Source organism: Mobula birostris, unplaced genomic scaffold, assembly GCF_030028105.1.
Source record: "Mobula birostris isolate sMobBir1 unplaced genomic scaffold, sMobBir1.hap1 scaffold_348, whole genome shotgun sequence".
Lineage (NCBI taxonomy): Eukaryota > Metazoa > Chordata > Chondrichthyes > Myliobatiformes > Myliobatidae > Mobula > Mobula birostris.
Window position 1 is genome coordinate 240,174 of NW_027276549.1, and position 25,443 is coordinate 265,616.

At 42.4% G+C, this 25,443-nt stretch overlaps 1 protein-coding gene across 1 annotated transcript in view; it reads right to left on the reverse strand.

The window, feature by feature from the left end:
* LOC140193014 (dynein axonemal heavy chain 6-like) overlaps nucleotides 1-25,443 on the reverse strand; it is a gene marked incomplete at its 3' end in the record, with an annotated part of 382,778 nt that overhangs the window by 183,314 nt on the left and 174,021 nt on the right. The window contains exons 25-26 of the mRNA XM_072250467.1: nucleotides 16,838-16,983; nucleotides 11,796-11,864 (exon numbers count right to left, since the gene is read on the reverse strand). Of these exons, the coding sequence (XP_072106568.1) occupies nucleotides 11,796-11,864; nucleotides 16,838-16,983 (215 nt within the window). The remainder of the gene's footprint in view (nucleotides 1-11,795; nucleotides 11,865-16,837; nucleotides 16,984-25,443) is intronic.

Consider the following 25,443-nt stretch of genomic DNA (forward strand, 5'->3'; position numbering starts at 1 on the left):
TACATACCTCATGGATATCTTGTGACTCTCTTGCGGGGATGATGTAATGGTCTTTTGGAGGTCACCTGATGTAATTTTCCCGCCGATGTGAGGTCACGTGATGACATGTTCACCATGGGTATAAAAGGAGTCCCCTGGGGTGACGCAGTTAGTTTTCCAGTTAGAACGTTAGGCAGAGACTCCTCTCCATTGTGTATTTGCTTTATGATGCAGTTTTGATTTAAAACAGAGTTTTACGTTCTATTGTAAGGTACAAAAGTGCTGGGCAGGCAGTTTAACCAATCGCTGCCAGGTTTGTTGATGTATCTTTTCTGTAATATTGGAGAGTGAAAACAGGAACCTGAAGGAGTCGTTTGATGGTTGAAAGGATCGACCATCATTGAATTCGTTCAAGAAAGAGTGATCTGCATGAGATAGCCTATGCTAAAAGCAGCAGAAAAGGCTGTGCAGGATCTAGCACACAGAGGGAAGATCAGTGCCTTTAAACAGTTTTATTTTCATCGTCGTGAATCCTGCGGACAAGGCAGGATCCGGCTGGGACTGGCATGACATCGTGTCTTCGAGGAATTCTTTACTTCAGGAAAGTCTCTCCTAATTGACTGTATAAATCTCTTGGACTTTCGAATTTACCATTCTAAGAACTGTTTTCGCATTTATCGCTTTAAGAACTAGTACTGAGTGGCGGTTTGTTAAATGTCCGCATAGCCGTTTATTTCTGGTTAAGATTTTCATTTGTTTATTTTTTATATTGAGCAGAGTTTAGTAAGTGTTTAATTGTTTTTATAAAACCTGACTCAATTCAATTCTATATTCATTGTTGCCGGTCACGTGACAGCATGTGTACTTTACTTGCCTATCTGCACTGCATTTCTTTTGTGACTGTGTAATGCCGTGGTTAAGATTTCTACTGTAATGCTATAGGTATTCCATTTCAGCAGTTTTCTTCAAAAGCAGTGCATTAAGCTGATAGAATGTTTTGGTTTTGGCAAAAGATAAGAAGCCCTGTTGTTCTACTTAGCATCGTTGTGTCAGCTAATCAGGATGGTGGGATCTGGAGAAGTTTCCAGAGGGAGTGGGGTGCAGAGAGTTTTGTGGTGGATAGTGGTCTGGTTTGCTCAAATCGAGGTTCCTTTAATCAGAACATCACAACGTTCCTGTTTGGTTGAACTCCAAATCATACCGAACCTAGATGTATCTTGTTTATGAAAGGTGGCCCTCTCACACTGAATCACATTGCTGTTAGCAGAATGAGCTAACAAGCCAAGTTTGTATACGAGCCCAATGAGAGAACCACAATTGCAACATTCTGCATTCTGGTTTTCTTTTCCTGCTATACTACTTAATGCACCTTTTACAGAATGATCTGTCTGGACACAAGCAAAACTCTACACATAAACATATCTCAGAACATGCTACAATAATAAACAAATTTCTATTTACCACTTGCATCAAGGTCTTGCCATCCTGTACTTGCCTCCAGTTTTGTTTGAAATTCTACCTTACCTATTTCTCAAGATATTGATAAATATTAAAATAATACTGATCCCTTGGGAGTACTACTATCCAGCTGCTTCCAGTCCAAAAACCTAGACTAGTGCAGACCTTTGCTGTATTTGCTGATCCCTGATCCATGCTGCCACTAACCTATTATTCTATGGTTCACAATTTTTGTTTATTCTGCATGAATCCACTTAGCTGGCAGTAAGTAACCCTGTCACACTCAACTGACAGTAACACCACAGATGGACATCCAGGTCAATGATCATAGAGTAGACAGAGGTGGAATGAATTCTCTCCTGGGTCAAGGCTTTGAGCCCATTGCCTGAAAAGACTCATGTCATAGTCATAGAGCATTACAACCCGAGAAGATATAAACTGTTTGTGCACTTTGTATAATGACTTTTGCCCAGCATTTTGAACATCGAGTCTCATCACAGACCACACACAAACCTCAAGGCTACTCGAATAACCAATGAAATAGCAACAAAAAAAAATCACAGTAAAGCAAAATCCATTCACAAAGGATGAATGAGGAAAATATTCAGGTTAAATCTGGACAGACAATCACCATCAGGGGAATGGTCTCACTCAGTCTGTTCACTAGTACTCAGAATCATTCACCTCCAGGTATCCAAGAATGGAAAGAGAAAGACTTGTGTTCTTACATCACCTTAATCTATTAAAAATGTTTTACCAGAGCTTTATGGGAGTTTTACCATACAGGATTTGTTAGTAATGAGTTATTAGGACAGGTAAATAAAGGCTTGCTCAAAGACGAGGTTTTAAGAAGTTTCTTAAAGGAGAAAAGAAAATCACAGAGCAGATTTGGGTGAGAACTCAAGATCTTAGATCCTGGCCAGTTAAAGTCATGCTGCTAATGTGGACGAATTAAAATCAAGATGAGCAAGAGCCCAGTAGTGGAAAGCACAGAGATCTCAGAAAGAAATAGGGCTAGAAGTGACCACAAGATGGAAAGAGGGTGACTGTGGGGTGACCTCCAACTAGGATAGGATTATAATAGTTACTATAATAGCAGTTCAGAAATCAATACAGTTCACATACACAGAATGACAAGCCCTGGGTACAAGTGGTAATTGGTAATTGCTACATTATTGCCGTATGTTCTGAGATACATTCATTAACTTTGTATTGCATGCCATCCGTAAATCAAGGCAGTACAAGAGGAAAGACAATAACAGAATGCAGAATGTAGTGTTAGTGTTACAATTACAGCAAAAGTGTGGTATAGAATGACAAATACAATGCAAAGGCCAGGATGAGGTAGAAGGAAAGATCAAGAGTTGATGTTTATTGAACGAGAGGTCTATTCAAAAGTCTTATAACTGGGGACAGAAGCTATCCTTGAGCCTGGTGGTGCATGTTTTCAAGCTTTTGAATCTTCTGCCTGAGGAGTGGAGAAGAGAGAATGAGCAGGGTAGGAAAGGTTTCATTATGTTGGCTGTTTTCCTGAGGCAGTTGGAAGTATAGCCAGAGTCCACGTAGGAGAGGCTGGTTTTGTAATAATCTGGCTGTGCCCGCAACTCTGTAGTCCGCAACTTCTTGTAGCCTTGGGCAGAATAGTTAGCATATCAACCAGTAATGCATTGAGGTAAAACCATTAGAATGAGTTCATCTATAGAGGGCACAACAAAAAAGCTGGGCAACAGTTGGGTAAAATATTCAAATCCAGAAGCAGTAAGAGAAATCTAAGGATTTCAGCAGCATTGCAAAGACCAATGTTGCTATGAAGTAGATAAAATAAGCAGCCTAATGATGGAGTGGGTGAGTTCAAAATATCTTAACATCAATGGAAGATGGAGGGTGAAGAGACTGGATCAGCTTGCAGAAAGATGGTACCTAACAAAGAAGTCTGGAGGGCGAGGAGGGAATGGCAATAACAGAGATTACTTAAAAACATAAATCACTTCACAAAAAATTGTTCGTTAACTTCTAATCTTGCTCAAATTACATTGTGACACATATAGTTTCACTGCAGAGGATTAGCGTAGAGAGATTTAATCCTCAGCGTAAACTGAACAGAGGCAGCAGAACTTTATTATCAAGACAACAGCTGACATCAATCCAGTAAGTACAAACCAAGGAAAACAGCAAAGCTTTAGAAAAATGGCTTTGATAGAAAATAAATCTACTAATCCAACTGGATTAAAACACTAAACTGTGTGTCTCAACATCAAAGTCTCCTTCAACACCACTTGAACGTTAAAATCAAGTTTAATGTTGGTCACTAAATCAAATCAAGAGGCCAAGAGAGGGGATAGGCTTGGAGTGAATTTGTGACCAATATTTTCCTGACTCTTCCAACAGAGATAATGGGATCTCTCCTTCGTCTGGCAGAACTGGTCCTCAATAATATCTCCTTCAGCTCCTCCCACTTCCTTCAAACCAAAGGTGTAGCCATGGGAACATGCATGGGTCCCAGCTTTGCCAACATTTTCGTTGGCTGCATGGAACAGTCCATGTTCCAAGCCCACACCAGCACCACTCAGCAACTCTTCCTACACTAGACTGACGGTCGCATTGGTTCTGCTTCCTGCACCCATGCTCAGCACATCGATTTCATCAACTCTGCCTCCAATTTCCACTCCGCCTTCAAATTTACTTGGTCCATTTTCAACACCTCCCTCCCCTTTCTCGATCACTATCTACTGATATCTCTTGTAAACCTACTGACTCTCACAGCTACCTGGACTATACCTCTTCCCAACCTGTCACTTGTAAAAATGCCATCCCCTTCTCTCAGTTCCTCCGACTCCAACACATCTATTCTCAGCAAGAGGCTTTTCATTTCAGAACTATTGAGCATCCCTTTCTCCACCCTCAAGGCTACACCCACCCGCATCTCTTCTGTTTCGCACACATCTGCCCTCACCCTATCCTCCCGCCACCCCACCAGGAAAAGGATTCCTCTTGTCCTCACCTACCACCCCCTAGCCTCTGCATCCAGCACATAATTCTCTATAACTTCCGCCATCTCCAACGGGACCCCACCATCAAGTACATCTTTCCCTCCCTTCTCCCCACCTTCTGCAGGGATCGCTACCTACATGACTCTCTTGTCCACTTGTCCCTTCCTACTGATCCCTTTCCTGGCACTTATCCTTGCAAGCGGAACAAGTGCCACACCTGCCCCTACACGTCCTCCTTTACTACCATTCAGGTCCCCAAACAGTCATTCCAGGTGAGGCGTCACTTCCCCTGCAAGTCTGTTGGGGTTATCTCCTGTACCCAGTACTCCTGATGTGACCTCCTGTATATTGGTGAGACCTGACACAAATTGGGAGACCGCTTTGCTGTGCATCTCTGTTCCATCTGCCAGCAAAAGCAGAATCTCCCGGTGGCCACCCATTTCAATTTTACTTCCCATTTCCATTCCAACATGTCAGTCCAAGGCCTTCTCTGCTGCCACACTGAGGCCACACTCAGGCTGGAGGAGCAACACATTATATTCTGTCTGGGTATACTCCAACGTGGTGGCATGAACATTAATTTCTCAAACTTCTGGTAATTGCCCCCCCCATCTTCTTCACCATTCCCCATTCCTGTTTCCCTCTCTCACCTTATCTCCTTACCTGCCAAACACCACCCTCTGATGATCCCCTCCCTTCACTTTCTTCCATGTCTTCTGGCCTCTCCTATCAGATCCCTCTTTCTCCAGCCCTTTGTTGATTTCACCAATCAAATTCTCAGCTCTTTACTTCACCCCTCCCTCTCTCTCTCTCACTTTCACCTATCACCTACCACCTCGTACTCTTCCTCCCCTCCCCCACCTTCTTACTCTGGCTTCTCCTCTTTCTTTCCAGTCTTGATAAAGGGTCTCCGCCCAAAATATCAACTGTTTACTCTTTTCCATAGATGCTACCTGGCCTGCTGAGTTCCCCCAGAATTTTCTGTGTGTTGCTTTGGATTTCCAGCATCTGCAGATTTTCTCAAGTTGGAGATAATGGGAGATTATCTATCTACACTGCCCCCAGCCTTCTTCAACCAGTGTATGATCTTTAAGTGTGTAAATCAATTATCTATTGAAAGGATGAGACAAGGGCTAATGTTAGTTTATGCTAAAAAAGAAGACTGAAAACACATCTGTCAGTATCACTCAAACCTCGAATGGGCCACCCACAGCTGATGAGCTGCTGCTCTTGGGCAGTGACTCCTGTCTGATTAAATTGTGTCACAACTGCTTTACTTCTTCAAGTCTTGGAAACATAGTTCATCTCTGCTCCAGTTTCTCTGATCTTTCACTTCCAACACTTCCCTCTTTCATTTCTATTTCTCTCTCTCTCTCTCTCCCTCTCTCTCCCCATTATCACCCATGAATCCCTCCTCCACCATTGGCAAAATCTCACTCTCCATCAACTATCTTTTTTATTCACCTGTTTTTTATTTTCATTTTTACCTCTTTCTCCTCCATTTCCTCTTCCTCTTTACCCTTTGTTTCTCTCAATCCTCTACCTTCTGCAGTTAGTTCTTCGGAATCCAGAGTTTTGGTCACTTTTGTTAAGAACCAAAATTGGAACAGTCCATGGATTGGGAACTGGGTTGAAGATTTGGAGTTAGATACTCTGGACTTAAAGGTACAGGAAGTTAGAGAAGGACTAATGCAACATCAAGCGTTTGGAGAAACATGGTCTAGTTAGACACATTTAGCATACCATTGTGTGGGGCAGGTCGCATTTGACTAAACTGATTGAGTTTTTCCAAGAAGGTGACATGGATTTTAGTAAGGTATACAACAAGATTCCACATGGTAGGCTCATCCAGAAAATTAGTATGCACGGGATCCAAAATTGGCTTGTCCACAGAAGACAGAATATAATTGTGGATGAGTCTGGACTGAGGCCTATAACTAATGGTGTTCTACAGAGATCTGTATTGTGAATTCTATAGTTCTATCTATACTGTATATATGATTTGGATGAAGATATAATAGGTTGCATGAGTTCATTTCCAGACAATACTAAGACTGGCAAAATTGGTGTCATTGTGAATTGCATAGAAGATTGTCAGCTGATAGATCAGCTTAGATCAGCTGCAGATATTAGTGGACAAGTAAAGACTGATGTTTAATCTGGGCAAACGTGAGGTGCTACACTTTAGGATACCCAACATAAGGTGACAGTACAACATCAGTAGCAGGATCCTTAACAGTGTTGATGGACAGAGAGATTTTGGGGTCCAGGTACATGCCTGGACACCAGCCCTTGCTTTACCTTAAGAATGTGGTAATGAGCTCTTTCTCCAACCTGGGTGTTTTCTACCTTGGTAGACAGGATCAAATAATTGCAGCATTGTCACAGCACTTGGTCTATTCTCTCACTTGACACCCTCATTCTACAGCTCTGCAGATTTCTTCCTTTCAGACACTAGCTGACTATAATTGAATCTGTCTTCCACAATTTAACAAGAGCGAGGACTTGGCACACAAGGCACAAGACTTCAAAAGGTGCAGGTCCCAATACTTTCTGGTGAGTTTCACTTAAAAGTACCCTAAAAGTGGCACAACTGCAAATTTTGAGTGAATAGTTGTCGGCTAATAAAAATAAGCTAGGGTTACTCAGAGCAACTGTTTTGGAGTGGCCCTGCGTAAGAAGGGGAAGCTAAGGTTGTGGTGTGACGAGACAGAGTAAGGGGAGTAGGCAGTCAGTGCAGGGTTCCCCTGTGGCCATTCCTCTCTGAAACAAGAATGTCCATTTGGATACTGATTGAGGGTGGGAGCTGCAGTAACAACATCCTGGTCAGTAGCACTATGGCCTTCTCTGAGATAGTCAGGCAGAGTAATAGTGATGGAAGACCTCTTAATAAGCAGGACAGACAGGAGATTCTGTGCTGGTAAAAGAAACACCAGGATGGTGTCTTGCCTCCCAGGTGCAAGGGTTGAGGATGTATCAGAGCAGCTGCAGAACATTCTCAAGAGGAAGGGTGGGTAGCCAGAAGTTGTGGTGCATGTTGACATCAATGACATGAGGAGAAAATGGGAGGAGGTCCTCTGCAGTGAGTATATAGAGTTAGGAAAGATGCTGAAAATTAATTGAATGTAGTAAACTTGGATTTCGCCTGGTGCCACATACTAGTCAGGCCAGGAACAGAAAGATAGATCAAATGAGTGACTGAGAAATTGGTGCAGGGAGAAGGACTTCAGATTCTTGAATCATTAGAATCTCTTCTGGGGCAGAGATGACCTGTACAAGATATGACAGGTTTACAATGAGTGGGGACTGTTGGGACTTTCTGCAGAGCTTGATACTGTTTAGATTATTAGACATTTTGTAAGGGCCAGTGTGCATGGAACCAAAATAGATGGTGGAGATATTAAATAGATTTTTTGCATCTGCATTTACTCAGGAGATGCACACAGTCTATATAAATAAGGCAAAACAGTAGTGAGGTCATGGATTACAGAAGAGGTGCTTGTCGTCTTCAGGCAAATTAAAATGGATATATCACAGGGACTGACAAGGTGACCCCTTTGAGCTTGTGGAAGGTTAGCACAGAAATTGCAGGGAACCGGCAAAGGTATTTAAAACTTATCTAACCACAAGTGAAGTGCCAGAGGACTGGAGGATAACTAATGTTGTTCTGTTGTTCAGGAAAGGCTCTGAGAATAAGCTTTGAAATAATAGGTTGGTGAGCTTGATATCAGTTGTGGGTAAATTATTGGATGGTGTTCTACGGGACAGGATATGTTAAGTATTTCAATAGACAGAGCCTGATTAATGATAGTCAACATGGCTTTATGTCTAACAAATCTTGGAGACGTGGAGGCGACCAAGAAAGTTGAAGGAAAGGCAGCGGATGTTGCCTACATGGACTTTAGCAAGGCATTTGACAAAGTTCTGCTTGGGAAGCTGGTCCAGAAGGCTCAGGTGCTTGGCGTTCAAGTGGAAGTGGTAAGTTGGATTCAACATTGACTTAGTGGGAGATGTCAGACAGTGAAGTAAATAGTTGTCTTTCTGACTGGAGGCCTGTGACTAGAGATGCGCTGCAGAGATTGGTGCTGGGTCTGTTGTTTGTCATCATACTATCCAGATAATGTGGTAATTTAGATCAGCAAAGTTTCAGATAACACCTAGATTGGGTGTGTAATGGATGGCAAGAAAGACTATCAAGCCATGCAGTGGGATTGAGAGCAGATGGGGAAAAATGGCAGATGGAATTTAATTTACACAAATGTGAGGTATTTCACTTTGGGAGAACAAACCAAGGTAGGAATTAGTGAATGTTAGGGCACTGGGAGTGTAACAGAGTGGTTTCGGGGGCTTGTAGTATAATCCCTTCAGAGTGATTGCACCTTTTTTGAGTTTTAACCATATAGGTTTAGTGGCTGAGACCTCCATTAATTACCCTCTGAGTGCGGCTGTAATATTCTCCCGGATTAATGGCACAACTCATCACACCCCCTTAGCTTATCTTTTCTAAAACATCAAAACCTAAAGTATTTTTCTGCTAAGTCTGTATGGCCACAACGTCATAGTTCCGTGTACCAATCCATGTTCTAATTTCATCACTATTACCTATAATACTCTGAGAATTAAAATACACACACTTCAACCCATCCATCCCATAATGTATTACCTTGTTTGTTCTGTTCTTCCTGGTTTTGACATCTACCTTTCTCTCAATCCCTCCACTTTCTGACTTAGTGCTCTGGTTCCCACACCTCTGCCAAACTAGTTTAAACCCTCCCTGGAACAGTAGCTAACCTCCCAGCCAGGTTATTGATTCCCTTTTGATTAAAGTGAAACCTGTCATAGTCAGAGCACAGACTTCAGCACATCTAGTCTGTGCCAAACTATTATCTGCCTAGTCCCATCAACCTGCTCCTGGACCACAGCTATTTCATCCATGTACTTATCCAAACGTCTCTTAAATGTTGCAATCAAAACTGCATCCAGCACTTGTGCTGGCAGCTTATTCCACATTCACACTGCTATCTGAGTGAAGATGTTTCCTCTCAGATTTTTCTTAAATATTTCACCTTAACCTACGACCTCTAGTTGTAGTCTCACACAACCTCTGAGGGGAAAAAAAAGCCTGATTCCATTTATTATGTCTATAACCCTCATAATTTTGTATACCTCTATCAAATCTCCCCTTATTCACCTATGCTACAGAGGAGGGAAAAAAGTCCTAATCTCTTCAACCTTTCACTATAACACAGGTCTTCAGGTCTCAGCAACATCCTTGTAAATGTTATCTATACTCTTTCAATCTCATTGATATCTTTTCTATGGTTAGGTGACTAGAAATGCACACAATACTCCAAATTTGGGCTCCCTAAAGTTCTGTACTACAGGTACTTCTTCATCCCAACTCCTATACTCAATACTTATGAAAGCCAACGTACTAAAATTTCTATAGCCATGTCTATCTGTGAGTATTTTGATCTCTTACTTGAAGTGCTCTCCACTGCGCACTGTCACTAGCCTGCAGAAACTAACTTAGTCAAGAAAAACATCATTGCTGTACAAGATATTTTCTTTCTGTTATGTCTTAATCAAAGCCACAATTAAGAGCGATTGAGCCTCACATGAAAGCAGATTTGGAGTGCAGGTTTAATACACATTCTTCCAAAATGATATGATGAATGGCAGCATTGTGGATATTGTAGAAGACTGGCAAATGATACAGCAAGACATAGATCACTTGCAGATCTGGGTGGAGAAATTGCAGATGGAGTTTAACCAGGCGAATGTGAAGTGTTGCCCTTTGGGAACTCAAATGTAAAGAAACAGTACCTTAACAGAGTTGATGTGTAGAGTAATCTTATGTTCAAAGGAGATGTGTGCAGCTGAAATGCATTGCCTGGGGTGGTGGTGCAGGCAGATAGGATTGAGGCACTCAAGATGTTCATAGGCATATGAATGTGCAGGAAATGAAAGGATATGGGCATTAGGTAGGCAGAAGGGATTAGTTTAGTTGGGCATTATATTACTACTGCAATTAGTTCAGCATAATATTCTGGAGTGAAGGGCTTGTGTCTGTGTTCCCTTAGCAGTTCCATAGACCATTAAGATAATGAATACTGGTCTAGGACTAGGTCACTGGGTATAGACTGAAAAAAAAATACATATCACGATAGAAAGGGTGCAGACGAGATTTACAGGGATGTTGCCTGGATTGGGGAGCATGCCTTATGAGAATAGGTTGAGTGAACTTGGCCTTTTCTCCTCGGAGCGACGGAGGATGAGAGGTGACCTGATAGAGGTGTGTAAGATGATGAGAGGCATTGATCGTGTGGATAGTCAGAGGCTTTTGCCCAGGGCTGAAATGGCTAACACGAGAGGTCACAGTTTTAGGGTGCTTGGAAGTAGGTACAGAGGGGATGCCAGGGATAAGTATTTTTATGCAGAGAGTGGTGAGTGCGTGGAATGGGCTGCCAGCGCCTGTGGTGGAGGCGGATACAATAGGGTCTCTTAAGAGACTCCTGGATAGGTACATGGAGCTTAGAAATATAGAGGTATGGGTAACCTTAGGCAATTTCTAAAATAAGTACATGTTCAGCACAGAATTGTGGGCCGAAAGGCCTGTATTGTGCAGCAGGTTTTCTATGTTTCTATATCACAGGTAGATAGAAACAGATAACATGGGTTTATAGTAAGAAAAAGTAGATTTAGAGTGGATCAGAGGGATGGTACGTGCCTGGAATGCAATTGAATTACAATACCAAGGCACAAAGCTATGGGCCAGGTACTGGAAGATGGGATTGATATAAATGTGTACCCACGAGTCAACATGGCTTGATGGCCTGTCTCCATGTGTTATGAATCTATGACAAGGACTGAAGGGAACACTGCTCCAAGGTGGGGGTCACATGATGGGGCAGGTGGGTCTAGACCCCAACTGGTTTCTTAGATCTACCTGTCTCTTCACCCTACCCCACCCACCATCTGGAATGCAATATCTTCGAGAAATGACCCACCAAAGTTTACCAAATAGAATTTAGGTACAGGTGTTATTGACCCAGATCTCTTTCCTGAAACACAAACTGAGAGCTAAAGCAATGGACGCACTCAGGTCTGTCCCCAACAATATTCTGCCCATTGCAGGACAAAGCAGTTTCTCCCTAAATCAAACTCAGCAGACCCTGTCTGGGAGGCTTGGTGTTCATTCTGGGTGACCAGAATAGAAAGAGCACTTCATTTTGCTACATACATTTCTATTCACTTAATGTTACTTTAAAAATAAATGTTCATATATGTTCTACATATTGTACATATTGTAAATCACCTTAGCTTCATATCCACACAACCAAAGATTTCTTCTGAACAGAAGCTTACCCAGGATTCATGGTTGCAAAGAAACCACAAGACATATTCAGCCGCATTTCTCTGCCTCCAAACACCAATCTGGAAGAAAAGAAACAATCTGTTGGTGAGAGTGTGGGGAGAATAGATTGGGATTTATGTAAAACCAGTATAAAAGATTAGCTGATGGTCAGCACAAGTTCAGTGGGCCGGAATGCCTGATTCCATCTTGTATCTGTCTGTCAGTTGATGATGACATGATGCTGTCATCTCTAACGGCAGGCTTCAATTTTCAATTATCCAATTGTCATGACACCTATTAAATGTTTTATTCTTTAAAAATGCATGTTACTGCTTATGTATAGAATCCTGCAAATACTGAAAATAAAACTGTTACTATGGCATCCACTGCTTTAAGAAGACCATTTATGCCCTTGTCAAACAGGAGATCAAACTTAGGAATAAATGTCTCAACATATCCCAGGTACATGTTTTTCCCAAATTAAATTGCTGATTTTTTTAGTGCACTCAATGAGCCTAGGGGTATATGAACACACAGGTAGGACTCTGACAGCTCTCTGGAGCCATCTGTCACATTCTAAGTACTGATGGCCTGCAGTGTATTTAACTTGCTATACCTTCCTACAATGGGAAGAGGTGAACAGAGTACAGTACATCAAGGAACAAGCCTTTCAGCCCACCATGTCTAACCTGACCATGACGCTAGATTAAACTATACAGTATCTATTTGCCTGCATGTGATCCATTTCCCTTGATTCCCTGCTCATGTGTCTGTCTAAATGCTTCTTAAATGCCACAATTGTGCCTGTTTTCACCGCTTCTCCTGGCACTGTGTTATAGGCACCTGTGTGTGTTTGGCGGGAAACTTGCCCTGCTTATCTCCTTTAAACTCCCCTGCACACCATGCCCCCCCACCTTAAAATTACATGCTCTTTTTTGATAACTTTATCCTGCTTAAAACTGACTATTTATCCTAATATTGGTCTTTTCTAGGCCTCTCATAATTTTATAAACCATTTAGTTTCTTCCACATTCCAAGGACATATAGGTTAGTAAGTTAATTGGTCACATAGGTGTAATTAGACACTGTGGACTCTTTGAACAAGGAAGACCTGGTATTGTGCTGTATCTCTAAATAATAAATAAATACCTGCACAGAAAATATGCCCCTCCAGCTTTTAAAGCTTTCATCTCTCACCTTAAACCTAGGCCCTTCCATGGGAAATAAAATTGTGTTTAGCCCATCTGTGCCCCTCATAATTTTATACACCTCTAAGGTCACCCTCAATCTCTATGTTCCAAGGAAGAAAGTCCTGGCCTGCCCAATGTCTTCCTCTAGCTCAGGATCCTGAGTACTGGCAGCATCCTCGTAAATGCCTGCACTCTTTTTAGGTTAACAACGTACTGTATTTCCTATACAAAAGACAACCAAAACTGTACACGATCACAATGTACATTTCCATTGCTGTTAGAAACTACATGGAAAGTTAAACACACATTAAGCTTCAATATATATAGGCTGAATATTATGATGCAATTTGCTACTGAATATGTGGTCAAAAACATTTGGGCTGAATAAATATAAATGGGTTAAGATATGTAAAATTTGACTGTACATACAGCAAACACTTTCTTTGGCAGTCCCTCTGAATAGAGGGAGACATGCTTCTTCTAATCTGGTTTTATGGATTTGATCAATTAGGAAGCCATGGATTCTTCTACACATGGGGTAGGAAGTGATTAATGACAGGAGCAGGTGTGGTACTATGTTCTCCTGATGCATGGATTCAGGATTCTAATTTCCGTCTCAAAGCTCTTCCACTTGAGTGGCAATAGGCCAGAACTCCCCATGAATCAGTGGGGAATTTAAACATCCTTAGGGAAACATTGAGTATATCCTAGAATCTTCTCCTCTGTCTACCTGGCAATCTCTTCCCATGGTAATTAGACGATAAGACATAGGAGCAGAAGTAGGCCATTCAGCCCATCAAGTATGTTCTTCCATTTAATCATATGCTGATCCAATTCTTCCAATCATCCCCACTCCCCTGTCTTCTCCCCATACCCTTTGATGCTCTGGCTAATCAAGAACCTATCTATCTCTGCCTTAAATGCACCCAATGAATTGGCCTCCACAGTCGCTCGTGGCAACGAATTCCACAGATTTACCACCCTCTGACTAAAGTAATTTCTCCGCACCTCTGTTCTAAATGGACTTTCTTCAATCCTGAAGTCGTGCCCTCTTGTCCTAGAGTCCCCTACCATGGGAAATAACTTTGCCGTATCTATTCTGTTCAGGCCTTTTAACATTCAGAATGTTTCTATGAGATCCCCCTCATACTCCTGAACTCCAGGGAATACAGCCAAAGAGCTGCCAGACATTCCTCATACGGTAACCCTTCCATTTCTGGAATCATTCTCGTGAATCTTCTCTGAACCCTCTCCAATGCTAGTATATCCTTTCTAAAATAAGGAGCCCAAACTGCACACAATACTCCAAGTGTGGTCTCATGAGTGCCTTATACAGCCTCAACATCACATCCCTGCTCTTATATTCTATACCTCTGGAAATGAATGCCAACATTGGTTTTGCCTTCTTCACCACTGACTCAGCCTGGAGGTTAACCTTTAGGGTATCCTGCACAAGAACTCCCAAGTCCCTTTGCATCTCTGCATTTTGAATTCTCTCCCCATCTAAATAATAGTCTGCCCGTTTACTTCTTCCACCAAAGTGCATGACCATACAATTTTCAACATTGTATTTCATTTGCCACTTCTTTTCCCATTCCCCTAAACTACCTAAGTCTCTCTGCAGGCTCTCTGTTTCCGCAATACTACCTGCTCCTCCATCTATCTTTGTATCATCAGCAAATTCAGCCACAAATTCATTAATCCCATAGTCCAAATCATCGACATTCATCATAAAAAGCAGCAGTCCCAACACCACTGGTAACAGAATAGAATCCCTTTATTCCCACTCTCCGGTTTCTGCCAATCAACCAATGCTCCACCCATGCTAGTAACCTCCCTGTAATTCCATGGGCTCTTATCTTGCTAAGCAGCCTCATGTGTGGCACGTTGTCAAAGGCCTTCTGAAAATCCAAGTACACCACATCTATTGCATCTCCTTTGTCTACCATGCTTGTAATTCCCTCAAAAAATTGCAGTCAGGCAGGATTTTTCTTTCAGGAAACCATGCTGGCTTTGGTCTATTTGTCATGTGCCTCCAGGTATTCTGTAATCTCATCCTTAACAATTGATTCCAACAACTTCCCAACCAATGATTTCAGGCTAACAGATCTATAGTTTCCTTTCTGCTGCCTCCCACCCTTCTTAAATAGCGGAGTAACATTTGCAATTTTCCAGTCGTTTGGTACAATGCCAGAATCTATCAATTCTTGCATTAAATTACGTTTATATGTGTGATTAAATACTGAATGCACCATCTCTCTCCCTCTACAGATACTACCTGAATGCTGAATTAGAAGGGTCTCGACTTGAAATGTCAACTGTCTATTTTCATCCATAGATGCTGCCTGACACACTGAGTTCCTCCAGTGCTTTGTGTGTTGCACAAAATTACTGTGGCTACAATAGTAGGTCTGGTATCCTGTTGCATGCATTTCACCTCCGGACAGCACAAGACCTTTACATTTTCTATAGAGTACATATGTGATTGAATATTCTACACTTGACTGGATGGGTGCAGCCCCAAAACACTTAAGAAGTTCCATCCGATACAGCTTCTTAGAGAAGAACCACATTCTTCACCTTAACCATTGATTCCCCCACCACTAGCACACTGTGGTTGCTTGGTGTATCATGAATGAAGTGCACTACAGTTACTCACAAAGGCTATCTTGATAGCAACTCCCAAATGTGAAATCTGCCCTGCCTGGAAAGACAAGGGTTTCAGGTGCATGGGAATACTACGTTTTATAAGTTCCTTTCCATGACCTCTACAGAATTATGGATCATTTACTTACATGTATTGAGAATTGGTAATTGTACACAAAACAAAAATTGAGAGTAAATGATCATTCTCATGTTGACAAGCGTGGACTGGTGCCAACTCCCAGCTTTTACAATCTACAATCAACAATTTAGCTGAATGACACCAAATGTCACATTTCCAGATTTCCTGAGGATACAAAACCAGGAGGTGGAAGAAGGTGGTACAGAGAATTCAAGGAAATATAAACACGCTGACTGAGTAGGCGAGAATGTGACAAGTGAAACACAATGTGGAAATATGTGAGGTCATCTACTGTGACACCTAATAAATTAGCCACTGAGCGTATATTGTTCATGGAATCACTTAACACAAAGCAGGCCCCTCAGCCCACCAAGTCTGAACTGACCACCGAGCACATATTTACATGATTCCTATACTAACATCATTTTATTCTGCCATGAACATGATACAAACTCCCCCAGATCCTACCACTCCCCTACACACATGGGGAAATTTATAATGGCCAGTTACCATCTCTGAGATGTAGGAAGAAACTGGAGAACCAGGGGGCATAGGGAGAACGTGCAAACTGCACACGGGCAGCACCAAAGGTTAGGATTGAACACTATCCACTGAAATTGTGCAACCACTGCTTTTTCATCATTACTAGTTCTAAATTCTGGAACCCCTTACCCAGCATCACTGTGAACCACTGTCGAATTGCAGACTGCATTGGGTAATTGAGTAATTCATAAGAAATTACAATGTTTGAAATACATTCGGATAAATACATGGATAGGAAAGGTTAGGTGGATATTAGGCATATAGGACTAACTCATGTAGTAACTAGTTTGGTATGGACGAATTGGGCTGAAGGTCCAGTTTCCATGCTGCATAACTCTGTGACTCCATGAAAGGGTGACATAATGGCACGGCTAGTAGAACTGCTGCCTCACAACTAGATTGAGTTTTCAGTCCCATCCCACCAAACTTGTCCCACAAGGCCTCAGAGACATATTTTATTATTATATTTGATATCTGTGGCAGATGTGAGAAGAAGGCAAATGCATCTCCATGCTGTGCGTGTAGAAATACTCACTTCATTGCTTCACTGTCCTTGGCTGCCTTAATTGTTTGGATCTGTGAGGCAGTTACAGACAGGACTTCCACGTCAATCCGATTAAACTCATCAAAGCAAATCCATGCTCCAGACTGAGCTATTCCAGAGAACAAATTCGCCATCATCTGCAGAGACAAGAAGAAGGCAAATAGGTGGAGAGACAAGAGGAGAGAAAATAAAGGGAAGGTCACAATTATGCCAGCCCTGATTAGCACAGTTACTTGCTGAAGACAGTGTCTGCACAGCAGCTATCTGCTCACTTCTACTTCAATGAGATTTTAATTAAACAGATGACAGTGCTTAGCCATAGGTCACAGCCATGGATGATCAGAGTGACAGCTTTGCAGCTTCCAAATTTATGAAATGTGCTTGTGTGCCAGTAACTAACCTATTCCACTGTGCGCTATAGTCTTACACTGACATGGGGGCAATTGTTCCAAGTGAGATGAGCAAAAACTTCTGATGATGAAAGATGCTGACAGATGGGAAGGAAAACAATAAAGTGAAACACAGGTACTCAGATAGCAGGACCTGGATACGTGCTGGAAAGGCCAGAGATTTGAAAGAGCATTAAAGAGGCACCATATTTTAGGGCCATGGCCCCAGAACCACTGAATACCCTCCTGACCCTCACACAAACTTATTCTTAGGCTTACTCAGAAAGTCAGAAGGCATGGGATCCAGGGAAGTTTGGCCAGGTGGATTCAGAATTGGCTTGCCTGCAGAAGGCAGAGGGTGGTGGTGGAGGGAGTACATTCAGATTGGAGGATTGTGACTAGTGGTGTCCCACAAGGATCTGTTCTGGGACCTCTACTTTTCGTGAGTTTTATTAACGACCTGGATGTGGGGGTAGAAGGGTGGGTTGGCAAGTTTGCAGACGACACAAAGGTTGGTGGCGTTGTAGATAGTGTAGGGGATTGTCAAAGGTTGCAGAGAGACGTTGATAGGATGCAGAAGTGGGCTGAGAAGTGGCAGATGGAGTTCAACCCGGAGAAGTGTGAGGTGGTACACTTTGGAAGGACAAACTCCAAGGCAGAGTACAAAGTAAATGGCAGGATACTTGGTAGTGTGGAGGAGCAGAGGGATCTGGGGGTACATGTCTACAGATCCCTGAAAGTTGCCTCACAGGTGGATAGGGTAGTTAAGAAAGCTTATGGGGTGTTAGCTTTCATAAGTCGAGGGATAGAGTTTAAGAGTCGCGATGTAATGATGCAGCTCTATAAAACTCTGGTTAGGCCACACTTGGAGTATTGTGTCCAGTTCTGGTCACCTCACTATAGGAAGGATGTGGAAGCATTGGAAAGGGTACAGAGGAGATTTACCAGGATGCTGCCTGGTTTAGAGAGTATGAATTATGATCAGAGATTAAGGGAGCTAGGGCTTTGCTCTTTGGAGAGAAGCAGGATGAGAGGAGACATGATAGAGGTGTATAAGATAATAAGGGGAATAGATAGAGTGGATAGCCAGCGCCTCTTCCCCAGGGCACCACTGCTCAATACAAGAGGACATGGCTTTAAGATAAGGGGTGGGAAGTTCAAGGGGGATATTAGAGGAAGGTTTTTTACTCAGAGAGTGGTTGGTGCGTGGAATGCACTGCCTGAGTCAGTGGTGAAGGCAGATACACTAGTGAAGTTTAAGAGACTACTAGACAGGCTAATGGAGGAATTTAAGGTGGGGGCTTATATGGGAGACAGGGTTTGAGGGTCGGCACAAAACTGTGGGCTGAAGGGCCTGTACTGTGCTGTACTATTCTATATTCTATGTTCAAACTTCACCTTTGCACTTTACAGTGTTGCGTCATAACTCTGCCCTAGCCAGAGAGTTGATGCCATCACAGTCTCTAGTTGGCATCGGCCTGCTGACCAGGATTAGACCCAGGAACTTCTAGATTTTGTCGGCTAATTACTTGATAATAAAGTTCCTTCAATCCATAGCTAGTCCTGCAGACAATGGATCAAGCAAAACAGCAACTTGACTAATAATGATGAATGTACATTGCAGTTAATTGCATTGCTATCCACTTTTTTTCTGCACTGTGGCAAGGTTGATTCCTACTCTAGTAGGACCCAGGTTTGAATCTAGACCAGAGTCTTATTCAATTAACAACAAAGATCAAAGAGCGATATAGCACATAAGCAGCCTTTTGGCCCAAACAGTCTATGCTGACCAAGATGCCCATTCAGGCTAGTCCCATTTGTCTGTGCTGGGCCCACATCCTTCTAAAACCTTCCTATCCATACGGTCACACAAACTCTCCACATATTTTCACTCCAATTGTAAGAGCTATAACACTTGTCCTTACATCTCCTCCCTCACCATTATCCAAGGACATAAACATCTCTTTTAGGTGAGGCTGGGATTCACATGCACCTCTTCCAAACTTGTTTATTACATTCAGTGTTCTTGATGTAACATCCTCCATATTACTCCTTGCCAGCACTCCTCAGATAACTTGTGCCTTAACCTTCTGTGCCAAACTATGAATTTATCAAAAGCTTTACTATAGTCTATGTAAACCACATCTACCTCCTTGCCTTTACCTATTTTTTTAGTTACATCCTTGAAAACTCAGTCATATTTATGAGGCATGATCTCCCTTGCACAAATCAAGAGAGGCCCAATCAGCATCAGGAGCAGAGCACTTCGAAGAGGTTACACGCAGGTCACCGAAACTTGTTTAAAAGAAGAGCTCCAAAGGCGTTCGGACATTCCGGAGGCCCAATCAGCGTCAGGAGCAGAGCACTGTGAATTCAAATAAAAGTGGGGTGGCCATTGTCAGGGCAGCCATTGATGGGTGTAGGCCAGCAGTGAAAGTAGAAGCGACAGGCTTTGACTCAAGATGCTTCGATGAGAAGAGGCTGAGGCCAAAGACATAGGGAAGTGCAGCAACTCCAACTCGTGAAAGACCACTTTAAGGGGCTGGAGATTGAGTTGGATGAATTTAGGATCATCCAGGAGGCAGAGCAAGTGATAGATATGACTCTTGAACAGATAGTTACACCTAGACTGCAGAATTCAGGGAGTAGATGGGTGAACACCGAGAGAGGTAAAGGGAGAAGGAAGTGAATGCAGAGTCTCCCTGTGGCCATTCCCCTCAGCAACAGGTCTACACCTTTGGATACTGATGAGTGGGATGGCCTATCTGGGCAAGGCAGCAGCAGCCAGACCAATAGCACTGTGGTCAGCTCTGAGCCTCAGAAGGGTAGGGTGAAGTCAGGCAGAGCAATAGTCATAGGGGCTCGATAGTTAAAGAGACGTCAGGATAGTGTATTGCCTCCCGGGTGCTTGGGTTAAGGATGTCTCTGAGCGGTTGCAGAATATTCTTGAAGGGGAGGGTGTGCAGCCAGAGGCTGTGGTACATGTTGGTACCAATAACATCGGCAGGAGAGGGGCAGAGGTCCTGCGCAGTAAGTTTAGGGATTTAGGAAGGATGCTGAAGAGCAGGACCTCCAAGGTGATAATCTCTGGATTACTTCTGGTGCAACGAGCTAGGGAAGGTCAGAATAGGAAGATAGCACAGATGAATGAGTGGCTGAGGAGATGGTTCAGGGGGCAGGATTTCAAGTTCTTGGATCATTGGAACCTTTTCTGGGGAAGGAGTGACCTGTACAAATGGGACGGGTTTCACCTGAACTGGACGGGAACCAATATCCTGGGAGAGAGGTTTGCTTATGCTATTGGGGAGGGTTTAATCCAGATTTGCAAGGGCTTGGGAACTAAAGTGAAGATGCAGAGGATGGGGTGGTTGGTGCACAAGTAGAAACAGCTTGTAGGAGTTTGCAAGGAAGAATAAGCAGATGATAGCGCAAAGATACACTCAGTTAGCTTGTTTGAGATGTGTACATTTGGAGTTCAACCCAGGTAAGTGTGAAATGGTTCGTTTTGGCAGGTCAAATTTGAAGACAGATTATAACATTAATGGTAAGACTCTTGGCAGTGGCCAGGATCAGCAAGATCTTGGGATCTGTGTCTGTAGAACACGTAAAGTTGCTGCACAGGTTGACAGTGTTGTTAAGAAGGCGTATGGTGTGTCAGCCTTCATTAACCTTAGTTACACCCCACTTGGAGTATTGTGTTCAGTTCTGGTCACCTCACTACAGGAAGGATGTGGATACTATAGAGAGAGTGTAGAGGAGATTTACAAGGATGTTGCCTGGATTGGACAGTGTTCCTTATGAGAATAGGTTGAGTGAACTTGGCCTTTTCTCCTTGGAGCGACGGAGGATGAGAGGTGACCTGATAGAGGTATATAAGATTATGAGAGACATTGATCGTATGGATAGCCAGAGGGTTTTTCCCAGGCTGAAATGGCTAACTTGAGGGGGCCTAGTTTTAAGGTGCTTGGAAATAGGTACAAGGGGGTTGTCAGAGGTAAGTTTTTCACACCGAGAGTGGTGGGTGCATTGAATACACTGCCAGTGATGGTGGTAGAGCTGGATACAATAGGGTCTTTTAAGAGACTCTTAAATAGGTATATGGAGCTTAGAAAAATAGAGGGCTATGCAGTAGGGAAATTCTAGGCAATTTCTAGAATAGGTTACATGGTCAGCACAACATTGTGCGCCAAAGGGCCTGTCATGTGCTGTAGATTTCTATGTTCTGTGTTCTATGTTCTAAAACTATGCTGACTCTTTCTAGTCAACTTCTCCCTTTCCAAGTGAACATAAATCCTGTCCTTCAACTTCCTTTCCAGCAACTTCCCTACCATTGACATAAGGCTCACCAGCATGTAGTTTCCAGGCTTATCCCTACTGTCCTTTCTGTACAAGGGATAATATTAACTCTCCTGCTGTCTTTTGGCATCCTACCTATGGTTAAAAAAGTTGAAAACTCTCCATTAGAGCCCCAGCTATCTTCTCCCTCGGCTTATTTAGTATTGTGATTTAGATCCCATCGACCGTAAGTCTTTGTTCACCCACACTTCTAACGTGCACAACTTTTCTAATATTTTCTCCTTGCCATTACAGGCATGTTATAGGTACTTCTGTATTCCTCTCTTGAGCAAATACCAATGAGAAGTTTTCATTTAGGACCTCAGTCATATCCCCTGGCTCCATGCATTAATTACCCCTTTTGGGCCCTGAGGGAACCTACTCTTTCCTGAGCTGCTCAATTACTTCTAACATATTATAACAGATTTAAAATTTCACCTTACTGCCCTCCATATTTCTTTCTTAGTTTTGTTATCCGCTATGAACTTCAGCAGACTCATCTCAGTGGAAAGGTAAGGAAGTGCCCATGGTTAATTTGAAAGTGAGAGCTATTCAGATAAAGTAAAGGCAAAGGAAAATTAATCAAGCATACATGAATAAAGATCAGTGCAAGAACAGTTTTGACTGTGTTATCCCATTTTAAAGATGCATTGTAACAGGCTCAGAAACTCACCGTACTCCATCACTGACTTTCATTAAACCCTTCCAATAAGAGGGATGGTCACTTGGGCAGAATTAGAAGGTGAATTAAAAGAAACCCATGAATGAGAGAGACAGGATTCGGAATGTCTTCTTGGTATTTACAGTATCAGCATTTCAGGTGCAGAGGTGTATAAACACAGCAGAAACAGCTGTGGACAGGGCTGTGCTCTCGGCCTTGACAGAACTCCTTTTCCCAGGTGGAGGAGTGAAGAGGAGAAATGAATACTAAACAAGAACTTCTGTACAGTCTTAGCTAATGTCAGCATCATGCAACTCCCAGATGTCAGAGCAGGCACAACATAGGCCATTAAGTCACATGACACTTACTCTGCTTCAGACAATGTGCTTTTGCCCAGAATATACCAACTACTCTCGGCTGTTCAGGGAGAAGGAAACACAGCAGAAATTCACTGGGAATTCTCCTGCTCATGCACAGTGTTTCAGAAAATACATGATGATCTTGTACTTCCAAGGCTTTTGCAGGAGTTTCAGAAGAAAGCTCCTATTGACTTTAGTGGGCATGGATATGATAAGCTGAAGGACTAATTTCTGTTACTTGTTTCAATAGTCACAGAGTCATACAGTATAAAAACAGGCCCTTTGGCCCAACTCATTGACTGTGCTTTGTTCAGCAAGCTAATCCTATATGCCCACATTTGCCCCGTAGTCCTCTAAATCTCTCCTATCCACATACTTACCTAGATCTTGCTGTTAATGTGCCTGCCTCAAGCACCAATACGCACCAGCCTTTGTGTGAAGAAGTTGTCCCTGATGCTCCTTTTAAATCTCCCATCTGATCTTAAACCTATGCTCTCTTGTTTTAGCATCCGCTCCCTGGGAAAAAGAGTGCATGCTTTCACCCCCATGACTTTATACACCTCTATTAGGTCACTCCTCAATCTCCTACAACCCAGTCTAAACAACATCTCCAAGTCCAGGCAACATCTTGGTAAATCTTTTCTGCATTCTTTCCAGTGTAATAACATCTTTCCAATACAGGGTGATCAAAACCGTAAACAGAATTCCAACATCTTATATAACTTCCTGACTCCTAAACTCAGTCAATAAAAATTTTAAATGTGTAGATGCTGGAAATATGAAATATAAACAGGAAATGCTGGAAACAGTAGATCAGAGAAATTAAAACAGTCAGTTTCAGGTTGGAATCCCTTCATCAGAACTGGGAAAGCAAAAATAAAAGTTATCCCCTTTGATCCATCCATCCATCTCCACCTTTTCTGCAACTAAAAACAGATTTGTTTTCTTTCTTTCTCAGCTCTGATGAAGAGTCTTTAACCTGGTGTGTGTTCCAGCATTTTCTCATTTTGCATTCACTTGGTGACTTGAAGAAGGCATCACTTCTTGACATGTTTTGGTAGAAATGCATGTCACTGCTTCCACAATCTCCCTCTGGCTCAGATGTTCCCAACCTGGAGTTCCTGGACCCCTTACTTGATGGTATTGATCCATGGTATAAAAAAGGTCGGGAACCACTTCTGGAATCCACTTATGATTACAAAACTCTTCAATATTCCTTCTCCTACCAAAATTAAGTGATTTTCACTTCAGACTCCATTCTCTTGTATCCCTAATATTGTCCCCTCTTTTCACAAAATTTCACTTTGTACCACATGCTTCAACCATCATCTCAATACCACTTTTATGAATGTTAGACTTGCTAAGTGGTGTTAACACACCATAATTATCAAGCTGTTTATATTATTTTTCTGTGACTTGAGACATATTTTTTGTTTCTGTTTCTTTGCCTACCTTCCAATTTCCTTTTAAGAGTATTAATATTCTGTCTTCATTGCATTAGTAACTTAATGAAGAATATCATTCTGTAGTGGGTCAAGGGGTTTGCTAATCAATGTCTCATTGTTAAATCTACACCCCGAAACACTTTGTTCATCAGTACTTCTTTGACAAGTTTCACAAATCATTTGGTTGCACTATTTGACACTGAATACAGTGGTGAAGTAAGTGCATTCTTGATGTCATTTTGTTTTATAAACAGCTGAACTAAAAATGAAAAATAACGAGGACTATCATCCAAGACCAGGTTTTTTTGGTAAGGGATGGGATAAGGAAATTCTTCAAGGGCATACTTTGCTGTAACTGGACCCAACATATACTCAGAGTCCACTTTATTGGTACACTTGTACACTTGCTCATTAATGCAAATATCTAATTAGCCAATCATGAGATAACAACTCAATGCATAAAAGCATGCAGACATGGTCAAGAGGTTCAGTTGTTGTTCATCTAAACATCAGAACGGGGTAGAAACATGATGTAAGTTACTTTGACTATGAAATGATTATTGGTGTGAGACGGGGTTTGAGTATTTCAGGAAGTAGTGATCTCTTGGGATTTTCATACACAACAGTCTGTGGGCAGAAACACCTTGTTAATGAGAGAGATTAGGGGAGAATAGCCAGAGTGGTCCAAGATGACAGGAAAGCAACAGTAACTCAAATAAATACACATTACAACAGTGGTGTGCGGAGGAGCATCTCTGAACACACACCTCGAATCTTGAAGTGGATGGGCAAGAGCAGCAGAAAACCTAGAACATACAGTACAATCAGTGGCCACTTCATTAGGCACAGGGGGTACTACCACGGTAGCGTAACATGACACTATTACAGCTCTGAGGCTCAGAGTTTGGTGCTCAATCTTGGCATCCTTTGTAAAGAGTCTAACAGGTTAACTGGTCATTGTAACTTTGTACTGACTAATGGGTTAACTGGTCATTGTAAATTGTCTCATGATTAGGTTAGGGTTCATTGGTGGCTGTGGGAGTTGCTGGGTGGTGCATCTCAAAGGGCCGGAAGGGCCTATTCCACTCTGTATCTCTAATAAAAATAAATAGATAAAGTGTGGCAGCAACTCAATGCATAAAAGCATGCAGATTTGGACATGAAGCTTCAGCTGTTGTTCAGACCAAACATCAGAATGAGGAATGATTGTTGGTGCCAGATGGGGTGGCTCCAGACTGCAGGAATACAGTGTAGCTTGGTGCAGCCACTTCAAGGGCTCGGTGGGGAGGGGCCACAGGATACAGTTCTTCTCCTATTGGAGAGGGAGGGCCAGGTTCAGGGAGGAAGCCCCTTAATTATTAGTGCACCCAGAGCGCCACATGCGTAACAGCAGTGCTATTAATGTATA